General features: G+C 37.2%; 1 protein-coding gene across 1 annotated transcript; it reads left to right on the forward strand.

Annotated features, from left to right (window-relative positions):
- The first annotated feature begins 313 nt into the window (after nucleotides 1-313).
- LOC132045374 (protein ACTIVITY OF BC1 COMPLEX KINASE 3, chloroplastic) lies at nucleotides 314-6,433 on the forward strand. Its single transcript, XM_059435965.1, has 7 exons — nucleotides 314-686; nucleotides 760-987; nucleotides 3,609-3,944; nucleotides 4,106-4,661; nucleotides 4,929-5,115; nucleotides 5,216-5,582; nucleotides 6,115-6,433. Exons 1-7 carry the CDS (start codon nucleotides 387-389, stop codon nucleotides 6,238-6,240), a joined length of 2,100 nt encoding a protein of 699 aa, XP_059291948.1. The 5' UTR covers nucleotides 314-386; the 3' UTR covers nucleotides 6,241-6,433.
- Nucleotides 6,434-13,626: the final 7,193 nt, after the last annotated feature.

A 13,626-nucleotide genomic window follows, 5' to 3' on the forward strand; every position in this document is an offset into this window, starting at 1 on the left:
GAAAATTCTAAATCCAGCTTGAACTTGTATTTCAAATTCGAAAAATATCTTGCAACATATTTCTAGCTTCCTTTTCACTTTTAAAATTATATTTAAATATATTCAAATATGACATTATTCCATTTTATTTTTTTCGAAAAGTATAACCAAATATAATCAACTCCATAAATTTCAAATAAAATGATAAATAGTTGAACATAATATAATCTATTTCCTTTAGAAATCATTAACTTCCATAGAGTGTTTGCGTAGCGAGGTGCAGCCACGTATGCCACACGATATGGGCCAGAAAAATAATGGAATAGTTGAGAAATTCAGCAATAACTTTCATTCGTTGTTGCTCGTCACACAGCATTCGCCTGTACCTTCTCCAACCTTTTCTAACTATGATGAGTTCATCGTTCACGGCCAATCATCATATTATGGTGCCTTCCTGCGCCGATGCGGCTTTCGGCGGACGAAGAGTTAAATTAAGACTAAGTGTTCCTCGAGCGGCTCTGGTGGAGGCGAGGCCTCAACAAGTAGCAGCAATCAGAGATGATGTTACAGGGGCTCGTGCCCTTCAAGTTAGCAGAGATCGAGCCGACGATATGCAAGCTGAAGCCAGAGCTATGGCACGTTCTGCCGGTGCTTCTGTTTATACCCCTGAATTTTTGGCCACCAAGTATGGCTCCAGCCCAATCAAGGTAATTCACTAAATACTACTCATTGATTTCACGAAATTGAGATGCAAGTCCAATTTGTTTGATTGCTTCCTAGGTTCTGAGGAGAGCTCTTCAAATATTCAAGGGACTTGGCTCATTCGCACTAAAAGTATGGCTTGACCAATTGAACGGGGAGCTTGATCGCAAAATGAGATTGCGTGCCATTGAGCTTAGGCAGACTTTCACCAGATTGGGCCCTACATTTGTTAAAATCGGCCAGGGTTTATCCACCAGGCCTGATTTATGCCCACCGGACTACCTTGAGGAGCTCTCTGAGCTGCAGGTATTCTCGCCTTGCTTGCTGAATGCCTTTTTTTTTTTTAAATTAATTTTTAAAATACCTTCCTTGTCAAAGTTCCGTGGACAAAATTTTGGCTTAGTTAGTATAGTACCTGTGGTGCTGGGAAATGGGCGGGCTAGGGTAAATAAAACTCAACAGGTCCATATTTAATACGAGGTGAAAACTGGTACATTGATGCAAGTGTCAAACCACATCTTCTTATAATTTTTTGCAAAAAACATTTCATGCATTAGAATCCCTGTTTTTCTTTTATATTTTAACTATGAAACAATGTTGTCAAATACCACCAGCAAATCTAAGAGGCAAGCATTTACTAAACTTAAAATTTTGTAAATTTGGGAAAAGAAAAACGTTAATATGTAAGGATTTAACCCCTCCACCAACTCCATGGCTACTGTCTTACAAGAAATCATGATTTCAGTTCCATTATAACTTTTCTAATGTAAGTAACAGTTGGACTTAAACTTGCAAGAAATTTTTACTGAACTTTACAAATACTAAAATAAATTAATGAATCAATCTTCGCATGAACCTCAAGTAGCATACCCTCTGAATCGTATGAGCTAAGAACTAACAAAGAAACTACAAAACTACAACCTAAGATATTCTTCTGCCCCACTGTAAAAACCTTGTACATAATTAGCAACAAACGAAAGCCATGAGAATACACACACAACCCAAGCACCATCCCCTTTCTTGATTTTGGCTCTTCTGCTGTTAAAAGACAACATAAACACATCTCTTGATTAATTGTTTTTTACCCCTCCTGCATGAAAGATACTATTATCAGTTGCTATTTCCCATAACTATAGTTTATTCTCAGAAAAAAATCAATAATACCAAACCTGTAATGTTGTAATGCAGAGGCTGACAACTTAAATCAGTAAAGGACCTAAAACGACACCCCAATGTGGAGGAGCACATGATGGAAAATCAACACTCTTTTGAAGAACCCAATTTAAATCTAGAATAATAAGTTGTTACGCACATATAACCATTAGATGCTATTGAAGTCCACACGTCCGATGTCAAGCAAACTCTATCCGGAATCACTGCAGGCTCTTTTTTGGACATTCTTTTTCTCTTGCGTACATCTTCAAGATATCTGACTTAGCTGTACCTTTGTGAAAGTGCCTTCTAATACTATAGAAGGTTAAGAGTTGAATGCAAGAAACTTTTGGATAATATTTTTGTGGCAGACTTTAAGGCTGGAACATCAACTATGAAGCATCATACACTCATATTCCAAAAACACAAATGAGCTTCGGTCTGAACCAATTGATCAAGAAATACTCTGAGAAACTGTACATTGCCGTATTTAGGCATAATTATCACAACGGGGCCTTAAGGCCAAATCAGATAATAATTACTCCTACATTTCCTGTATTATTCTCAAATAAAAGTGTGTAATGGACTCAGTCAGTATTTTGTTGAACGTCCTCCACTGAAAAGGAAGAAGAGAATATTCATTTCACATTCTTTAACTGCAAAAAAGCCTTACTAATTTTCATCCTAGCAATAGCACCATTTTATATTCCAATACTGACATACCAACATCCAGATTTGGGAATTCCTTTTGGGAAAAGCTAATTCAAGAGAAAATTCCAGACCTAACTTGAAAGTAAATAATACAATCCCAGAAAAACCCTCTAAACAAGAATTATCACAGGAAACAATAAGAATCTGCAAGACTTCTTTCTGAAAAAAAAAAAATGAATTACATGCCCGGTAAAATAAACTCAAGAAGCTAGAAGTTCACATGAGAGTTGAGACGCATTACAACAAACAATGAGAAAGTTCAAGCCTTTATCTTCACAACATATTTTATCAGATTGAGTAAAGACTTAAGACATGTAAGAGCAAAGAGACCAAAATGGTATGTTTTATCTTCAAGTAAGTACCTGCTTTGTGGAGTAACGAAGATCAAGATTACAGCCGTGAGTCTGCGATGAATATCTGGAGATGTTGTTCGCTCGATTGTTCATCATGCTATGATGCTATTTCTAGGGTTTTGACCACGGTAAAGGGAGAGAGATGCGAAGAAAATGATGCGAATATGCTAAGGGAGCTCACGCCTGATCTATTATCAAATTGGGTCTAAAATGGTTTTCTAAACTTTCAGAATATGGTCTAAGTTTTCAACCCATATTTCACCCATTTTTAGTACGGTTAGTTGGGTTGAGCCCATATTTGACCCAACTCATAATAATTGGGCGAGTTGGGCGTTTCATTAGTAAAAGTTGGAATTTTGCCTGGAATAGTACTACTTAAGGACCTAACATTCTCAGTAAGGAAGTTAGTCTAACTATGGTTTGTTCAAGTGTCAGGTGCGCCTCATGCCTCATTGAAGCAACACATAAGTTATACGCCCTCATCATTTGGTTTCTCTAGTATAAGGAAGGTTGAAATACACTAGGCAATGCTTTGATTGCCAAAGTGTTTGCTAATCACTATTTATCATTTACCTTACTTTGTCTTGTATCTTGGGTTCATTGACTCTCTACTGAAAACCATGAGATATAACGTGTTATCAGCTTGTAATGTTTATGCTTGAAATACAACCTTTGATTGCCCCAACAAACTTGACCTTCTTAACTGAGCAGGATGCCTTGCCAACATTTCCAGATGCACAAGCATTTTCATGCATTGAGAGAGAGTTGGGCCGTCCGCTTGATACCATCTACTCGTCTATATCTGCATCACCTATTGCTGCAGCCAGTCTTGGTCAAGTTTATAAAGCTCAACTTAAGTACTCGGGCCAGGACGTTGCTGTGAAGGTGCAACGGCCGGGTATCGAAGAAGCAATAGGATTAGACTTCTACCTTATAAGGGGAGTAGGCATCCTGATTAATAGATATGTTGACATAATTTCAAGTGACGTTGTTGCTCTAATTGATGAATTTGCTCGCAGAGTTTATCAAGAGCTCAACTATGTACAGGTTAGTTTTTGAAACATTCTCTTAGTAATTCCTTAAATAGATGCATATTAGATGATTTAACTTTATATATGTATATGGAGTCAAGGTGGTTAGCTGCAGAGTTGATAAGCTTCTACCACATTCCTCTGGGTTTGAATGTTAATTTTGACAGGTTAATGCAGGAAGGGCAGAACGCTAGGAGATTTAAAAAGTTGTACGCTGACAAACAAGATGTCCTCGTTCCTGATATCTTTTGGGACTACACAAGTGGGAAGGTTTTGACAATGGAGTGGGTTGAAGGTGTCAAGTTGAATGAGCAAGAAGCTATTGAGAGGCAAGGGCTAAAGGTTTTGGATCTGGTAAATACAGGCATCCAATGCAGTCTCAGGCAGCTGCTTGAGTATGGTTATTTTCATGCTGATCCTCATCCTGGGAACCTTTTGGCAACACCTGAGGGGAAGCTTGCTTTTCTTGATTTTGGGATGATGAGTGAAACTCCTGAAGAAGCAAGATTTGCTATAATTGGTCATGTTGTTCACATGGTCAACCGGGATTATGAAGCTATGGCTCGTGACTACTATGCTTTAGACTTTTTGTCTCCCGATGTGGATGTTTCTCCAATTGTACCGGCATTGCGTAACTTCTTCGATGATGCACTCAATTCAACAGTGAGCGAGCTAAACTTTAAAACACTTGTAGATGGTCTGGGTGCTGTGTTATATCAATATCCCTTTAATGGTGAGTTGCTAGTCTTGCAATCAAATGTATGCTGATCGATAGTTAAAGTGTTTAACAGTATTAGCTACTTATCCAATAAAAAGAATGTTTAACAGGATTAGTTACTTCGCGAATTAAAAAAAATGTTACAGCTTAGCCCATAGCATAACGGAAAATTTGTTTTGGCTTTCTTGCATTTTCAAAAACTTTAACGAGACATTGTTGCAAGTAATAAATTAAGTCAATTGTAGTATCATGCCTGACATTGGCTGTTTGAAATTCTTGCAGTTCCGGCTTATTACGCGTTGATTTTGAGATCTCTCACTGTTTTAGAAGGTTTAGCATTATATGCTGATCCTAAGTTTAAAGTACTAGCTGCTTCATATCCATATTTTGCTAAAAGGCTTCTTACGGATCCTAATCCATATCTGAGAGATGCTCTTATTGAGTTACTTTTCAAGGATGGGAAATTCAGGCAGGCATCACTTTTCCCTTTTTTTGCTCCCTCACTAAACTTAGTTCATTTTTCTGATGGGCTGCTAACAATGTGAAGCTCTTACTCTTGATTACTACAGGTGGGGTAGACTTGAAAACTTGCTTGTCCAGGGAAAGAAAGACCGGGACTTTTCTGCAAAAGATGCGTTGCAACCTGTCCTGAAGTTGTTGTTGGGTCCAGATGGTAAAGAATTAAGGGATTTGGTTATTAAAGAGGCAATTCGTGTCAGTGAAGCTATTATTTTGGGTTCAGTCATTGAATCATTTAATTCTGTTCCTGGTCCCGTGAGGACTTTTATGTTCAATGGAAATGCAAGTGGTCCCTTTACAATAAGCGCTGCTGAGCAACAGAGCTTAATGGAACTTAGAGCACAGGTGATTAAGATATGGGGACTATTGCAATCCTCAGAGAATTTTGATCCGAATCTTTTGCAACCAATTTTGCAGGTTAGAAGCACTCTTTTTTCGTGGAATGTAATTTTGATAGTTGGATTCAAGTGGTTTATACGTTCTTGGCTTAATGATGCAGGATGGTTTCACACACATATATATCCATATTTATAAACGGATATGTGTTTGTATGTATGTGTGTGAATCTTTTGTTTTGAAACGGACTTGCCCGTTGTTCTTCATTTAGTGTGTGGGTGGGGGTGGGGGTGGGGGTGGGGGTGGGGGGGGGGAGGCTTTGTGGGATCTCTAATAATGTTTAGCCAGGACATGGTGGCCCATATTCTGGGTTTGCCAGCTTTTTATGAATCTTGATACTTGTGTTCTATACCACAGGGATTGCATTGCTGTGTTATTCACCATTTTCAAGTTTCTATGTTGGTGTTCGGTTCAAAACATTGAAAACTGTTTTTCTTTGAAGTTCCTAGATTTCACAAAAAATGTGTTTCAACCCAACTCCACCGAAAGATTTTGGGTTTCTGCAGATACAGTATGTGCTTGTTGCTAATTGTTTAATCATATACTTGAGCAGGTACTTCAAGAACCAGAAGCACGCAGTATTGGAGGGCGTGTAGTTGGTGGAATATCTCAACGTTTTGCTGCGCGCTTACTGCAACAAGTTCTTCGCGCTCCTGAAACAACTACGTCTGCTGCATAATTGTTGCTTGAACTTTTATATAATGTAACTGATGTTAGTAAATCTGTATTGCAAAAAATACTTTGAAACAGTAACAGAAAACAGAAACTGGACAGATTCTGCAAACTGCAGAAAACGAAATTAGCAGAAACTGGAAAAATAATATGAACAGTATGTTAAATTATATGGAAAATCTAATCGAGCCCACTGAATTCACAGCGGTACAGCAAATTCTGATGTCGACGAACCACTCGAAGGTAGTATATCACACGAGAGTTTTTAAGAAGTGCAGAGAAAGAAGAAGAATATCAGAAATTTTCGTAAGTAAAAATTTTGAGGATCCACGAAAATATATAGCCATTGAAGCACTGGTTGGGAAAAGGTTTGCAACCTTTCAGAAAAATTTCGTTTAAAAAAAAAACGGAGGGAAATTTTAAATTAATCTGGGAAAGCAACGGGTCGCGGGTCACTAACGGGTCAGGATCTGGAAACTTTAATTAATTAATTAAATAAATAATAATTAAATAATTAAAATTAAAGGAAATTTGGTCCAAAAAGTCCAAATCCAAAATCGAGCCGAGCAGCGACGACGGCGCGAGGGGAGACCCTCTTCTTGACCCTTTAGCAACAAGAAGGAGTGCTCCTACTTAAAATTAGGAGAACTTTTCTTTCCACCACCTATGAGGGACAAATGCTTATTTCATAAAGCAAGAGGGAACAATTCATTTTCCCTCCACTTATTTTCCTCCATTTCTCATTTAACCTATCAATTAAACCCAATAATCCCCCACATGAATGGGGAATGGCTATAAGATAAAGGAATGCACGAACAAGTGTGTGATATACAAGCGAAGATTAATCGCATCTGAATAAGTAGGTTTTCCTTTGAACTTTCCGTAGTGAACTTATATCGGATATACTCGATCAATCGGTAGATGTGATATCTTTAAACCATCGAACTTTGTTGTATACCTAGACAACATAATTCACACAATTAACCCTCAACCGTCTATGGTTCTCACGGTTGTGTTCGTTTCAGCTAGGAGTGGGCATAAATATCGAAAATCAAAAAATCGAACCGAACCGAATGAATTCGGTTTTTCGGTGTTTCGGTTTGGTTCCGGCTTTTTTAAATAGCAAATTCGGTGTTCGGTTTCGAATTTTCAATTTTTCGATTCAACCGAATATTTAATATAATATTTTTTTATATCAATAGATAATATATATCAATATCATTATATCAGTCATCACTCATCAGATTACTCCAGTCCACTCCTATCAGGCCTAAATTAATTATCCAAGCCCAAATTCATTTCACTAGTAAATCAACCCTAGTCTCTACTCTCTACTCTTACTCACTACTCTCTACTCTCTAACAGTCTAACGTCATTTCCTGTTCAGCTCTTCTTCCACAAACTTATTCTCTTCTCCTACAAAGGCACAAACCAGTGAACCATTGATCTGAAACCAGCGTTTCTGCTCCCACAAACCAGCGTCTCTGCTCGACTGCTCCCATATTCTTAAGGTAATTTTATTTCCTTCTTATAATTTCTCATTTTTAGGCTCCCACAAACCAGCGTCTTTACATTCTTAATTTCTTATTCAGACGAAATTTCAATTCCCCCAAGTTTTAACTTGTACAAGATGGTAGTGACAATTTGCCCAAGTTTGTAATCTCAATAAATTCCCTCAATATATCGTAGAGAAATGGGTATGTCAATATCCAAGTTTGTAAAAATGCTATGGTATTTTTTCAGATTTGTTGTGGTATTTTTTCAGATTTGTTAAATTTTCTTAAATTATCAGCGGGTTAGGACCTAGGATAATTTCTTGCATATTTGTTGCTTTTTGCTTGGTTCTGTCAAGTGTTTGTTGAGCTGCTCTACTGTTATAGAGCTTTATCTTATAGTTTCTCTTTTTAATTTTTTATAGATGGCGGATGAAACTAGATTAAGTTTGGCCGGTTCAACTGATAGCGTACTTAATACAGATGATAGCAATGACAACTCACTTAACACCAAGCCCCAGGTAACAAAGAAAAGAAAGAATATGAAATCTAGATAAGATGTTTGGGAGCATTATGATAAGGTCGTTGTAAATGGTATGGTTAAAGCAAAGTGTAGACATTGTAAAAATCTTTATGCAACTAATACATCTGTAAATGGAACAACGGGACTTTGAGGCCTACCATATAAAGCCAAGATTGAAACTAACACTCGGAAAAAGATAAATTTTGCATCTACGGATGAGCGCAGAGCGCGTTGGGAATTTGATCAACAATTAATTAGGAGGGCTTCGGTTGAGATGATAATTATAGATGAACTACCATTTAGCTTTGTAGAAAAGGAAGTCTTCAGTTTATGCAAGTAGCCCAACCTTTATTTCAAGTTCCTTCCCGTAGAACAAGATAACAAGGGATTGTTATGAACGTTACGATGAATTGAGACTAGATTTGAAGAAGTCTTTTAGAGAAGCAAAAGCAAAAATTTGCCTTACCACCGACACGTGGACATCGTTGCAAAGAATTAATTATATGTGTTTATTTCGCTCACTATATTGATAGAGATTGGGTTTTGCATAAAAAAATATTGAATTTTTGCCCTATCACTAGTCATAAGGGTGAGCATATGGCGAGGCTATTGGCAATTGTTTGCTTTATTGGAACTTGGATCGATTTTTTTCTTCATTCTTGTTGATAATGCTTCTTCCAACGATGTTACAGTTAGAGAATTGTCTAAACAGTTAAATAATTGGGAAACTAATATAATGGATGGTGAGCATCTTCATGTGAGATGTATGGATCACATACTTAATCTAATTGTGAAGAAGGTTTGAAGGAAATTAATGCTTTTGTCAAACGTGTTAGGCATATGGTAAGGTATGTTAGATCATCTTCGGCAAGAGGAGCTCACTTTAAGAAATGTTGTGAAGTTCAAAAGGTGGAATGTTCTAAATCACTAGAGCTAGATGTGCCTACTAGGTGGAATTCCACCTACTTGATGTTGGATACAGCACAACACTTTGAGAAGGCCTTTGATAGGTTTGATCTTTTTGATGAGAATTTTAATAATTATCTTTCTACTCATGTTCTTGAAGATGGAAGTGTTGCAGTCGCGTGTGATGATTGGGCGAATGTAAGGAATGTGGTAAAGTTTCTTGAAAGATTTCATGAGCTCACCGTAAAGGTTTCAGGTTCACATTACGTTACTTCTAATGTTCATTTTGAGGATATATGTGAGATTGATGTACATTTGAAAGTGTGTTTAGAAAGCGAAGATGTTAGTTTGAGTATAATGGCTGAGCGAATGAGACAAAAGTTCAAAAAGTATTGGGGGGATCCCGAAAAGATGAACAAAATGATTTTTATTGCTTCCGTGTTGGATCCTCGTAATAAGTTTGTGTATGTTAACTTTGGGCTTGAAGAGCTATTTGGTGAGGAAGTAGGAAAGAAAGTAAGTGAAGGAGTGTATGATTATATGAAATCTTTGTTTGGAGAGTATCTAAAAAATTATGCAAGAGAATTTCATCATAAATCATCTCCATCTACATCTTCTTCATCTCAGTGCTTTCATACGATGTATCTTCTAATTCGACACCTCTTTGAGAAAAAAAAGCTTTGAGAGCTAAGCTTCGCAAGAAAAAAAAAAGAAGATTAAGATTGTGGGGGTGCTAAATCGGAGTTGGATAGATACATTAGCGAAGATCAAGAGCTTGAAGATGAACGTGTTGAGTTTTCGATCTTAGATTGGTGGAAAATAAATGCTCCTAGATTTCCCGTTCTTTCAGAGTTGGTCGTGATGTATTGGCTATTCCGGTTTCTAGTGTGGCATCGGAATGTGCATTTAGTACCGGTGGACGTATTCTTGATCCATTTAGAAGTTCATTAACTCCTAAATATGTGCAATCTCTTATTGGTTCTCAAGATTGGCTTAGAGAAGAGAATAAACCCGTTAGCGTGGAAGAAAGTTTGGAGTATCTTGAGAAACTTGAACTTGGTAAGGTTTTATATATTTTTGTGTGTTTTACTGCAAAAATCATATTCTTATTTATGTTGTATGACATATTTGATTAAATTATCTTTAGAGATGGAAAATAGTGGAAGAGGTCCTTGCATTGTTGATGTTTGATTGCAATTTGCTATTTTTTGCTACTAGTGGTAAGTTCAATATTTTATTTTGTAGTTTTGTTCTTTTATCTTGAAAGTTATATTCTAACTTTTGGTTTTATCTTACTTCTTATCATGTTCAAGTTCAACCATGCCTCCTAAAGCTCGTTCACATGTTTGGGAATACTTTGCGATAGTTCAAGACAATGAAGAAGGGCGTAAAATAAGGTGCTTGACATACGGTATGATACTTAAATATAATCCAAGAGTGATCGGCACAAATTCCTTGTTGAAGTATATTGAGAAATGTCTTGAGCGTCAACAAGAGAGGCAAATTCGCCTTCAAATTTAAGCTTATGTTTTGAATTTGGTGAATTTCGGACCAAATTGTGATTGCTAATATTCTGTTAAGACGATGGATTTAAGACTTAGTTCGTGACAGCTAATGTTTTGTATTTGGAGCTAGATTTTAAGAAATTTGTGTTGTTTGGCAGTTTGGATGCTACTTGTTTTAAACTTATGTTATTTGTGTTGCTCGTTTTTATCGTGTGCGCCGTTTTTCCGCGTGTTGTATTCTTTGGTTTCCTCCGTTAAGCTACCGATTTTGTTTTGGATTGGTTTTTTTCCGCCTCGTTATTCTTTTTTCCGTCGCAGACCGGCAGCAACCTCTACCGGTTGCGAGTTGCCGGCTTCTTCTTCTTGTTATTTGTTGCTCTTTCTTCAACTGCTTGATTCTTTTCCAACGTCGGCACTGCGCCGATTCTTGGTAGTCTTGGCTAGTCTTTGGTCTTAGGCCTCTTCTTTATTCTTGGCTAGTGCTAGTACTAAAGACATTCTTGATATGTTGATTATGAATCATTTGGTAATGGGTGACTATTGCTTAACTAATGCCAAAAAACAGAATTAGAAAATCGAAACCGAACCGAACTTTATAACACCGTACCGAACCGAACTAATTCGGTGCGGTGTTCGGTTTCCACTTTAAAAAAATTGAAACCGAAATACCGAATCGAACTTTAAAAAAATCGAACCAAACAACCGAAGGCCCACCCCTAGTTTCAGCCATGAACACCTCCTGGTTTCATGAGTGTATAGAGAATGGGCTTTTTACAATCATCCTTTTTGAAGCGGCTTACACTTCACACTCACATAGGTGATTCCTAAACGTGTTATTGCGTAGGCACACTATTTGGTCAAACTCGCCAAACTTAGAAACCATTAAAAAACTTAAGCTTTATTAACTCGTTAAAAAGCCTTAACGTTTTATCCTTGTTCCTGAACATTGTCTTCATCACGAGAATGGATTGAGTTATTTGACAATGCCGAACCGTCAATCACAACTTTGTTTGATCTCCTTGAACCTAGCTTTTGGGATCTCCGGACGCTTAGGTAGAGTTACCGTCATGATGACTTGTCCTAAGCCTTAAACTCATTCCCTTAGATGATCTTTCAACCACTTCTCTAGTTAGGCCTTTTGTAAGTGGATCACACACATTATCTCTAGACTTTACATAATCAATAGTGATAATTCCACTAGAGAGTAGTTGTCTCACGGTATTATGTCTCCGTCGTATATGACGAGATTTTTCGTTGTACATAACGCTTCCTGCCCAATCTATTGCTTCTTGACTATCACAATGTATGCATAAGGTCCCAGAGGTTTGGGCGTAATGGAATATCTTCTAAGAAATTCCAGAGCCATTCAACTTCTTCACCGGCCTTGTCTAAAGCTATAAATTCAGATTCTATCGTAGAACGGGCGATGCACGTCTGTTTGGATAATTTCTATGACACTGCTCCAACCCCAATTGTGAAAACATATCCACTTGTGGATTTAACTTCAAATGATCCGGTGATTCAATTTTCATCACTATATCCCTTAATCACGGCAGAATATTTGTTATAATGCAAAGCATAGTCTCGGGTATGTTTCATATACCCCAAGACTCGTTTCATTGCCATCCAATAAGTTTGATTGGGATTACTCGTGTGAATCGACTCAGCTTGCTAATAGCACATGCTATATCTGGTCGTGTACAATTCATAATATACATCAAACTTTCCAAAACTCATGCATAGTCCAATTGTAAGTCACTTTCACCTTCATTCTTTTGAAGCGCAAAACTTACATCAATTGGAGTCTTTGCAACATTGAAATTTAAATACTTGAACTTGTCAAGTACTTTTTCAATATAATGTGACTGTGATGATGCTAGACCTTGTGGAGTTTTATGGATCCTAATTCCTAAGATCAAATCATCAACCCCTAAGTCTTTCATGTCAAATTTGCTAGCGAGCATACGCTTCGTAGCATTTACATCAAAGAATATCTCTACTCATTATCAACATGTCATCAACATATAAACAAACAATGACTTCATGATTTGGAGTATTTTTAATGTAAACACATTTGTCACACTCATTAATCTTAAATCCATTTGCCAACATTGTTTGGTCAAATTTCGCATGCCATTGTTTGGGTGCTTGTTTAAGTTCATAAAGTGACTTAACAAGTTTGCACACTTTCCTTTCTTTACCAGGAACGTAAAACCCTGTGTTGTTCCATGTAAATTTCTTCCTCCAACTCTCCATGTACGGCCGCCAGTGCCACTAACACCTGAATAGATGTTATCCTTGTTACCGGCGAGTATGTGTCAAAGTAAACAAGACCTTCTTTTTTCTATAACCTTTGACCAGAAGTCTTGCCTTATATTTGTCAATAGTGCCATCAGCTTTCATTCTCTTTTAAAAATTCATTTTGATCCTAAAGGTTTATTTCCAGGAGGAAGATCAACCAATTACCATGTATGATTGTTCAAAATTGATTCAATCTCACTATTGACTGCCTCTTTCCAAGATCTTTGAATCAAAAGAAGACATCACTGCTTTAAATATTTGATGCTCATTTTCAAGCAAGAATGTCACAACATCTGGTCCAAAGGAAGTAGATGTCCTTTGACGTTTGCTACACCTTGGATCCTCTTCACTTGGTTTACTTTCCTTTGGTTCTTCTCGCAGCCGTTTAGATCTTTCACTTGACGACTCACATTCAGTTTTATACGGATAAATGTTTTCAAAGATTTAGCATTATCTAATTCAATTACCGTATTAACATGAATTTCGAGATTGTCCGATTTGTGAACCAAAAATCGACAAGCTTTGCTGTTTTTAGCATAGCCAATAAAAACACAATCCACAGTTTTTGGTCCGATCTTTACCCTTTCGGGTAAACGAACTTGGACCTTTGCTAAACACCCCCACACTTTGAAATATTTCAAGTTGGGTTTTCTTCCTTTCCATAG

Source organism: Lycium ferocissimum, unplaced genomic scaffold (assembly GCF_029784015.1).
Source record: "Lycium ferocissimum isolate CSIRO_LF1 unplaced genomic scaffold, AGI_CSIRO_Lferr_CH_V1 ctg653, whole genome shotgun sequence".
Lineage (NCBI taxonomy): Eukaryota > Viridiplantae > Streptophyta > Magnoliopsida > Solanales > Solanaceae > Lycium > Lycium ferocissimum.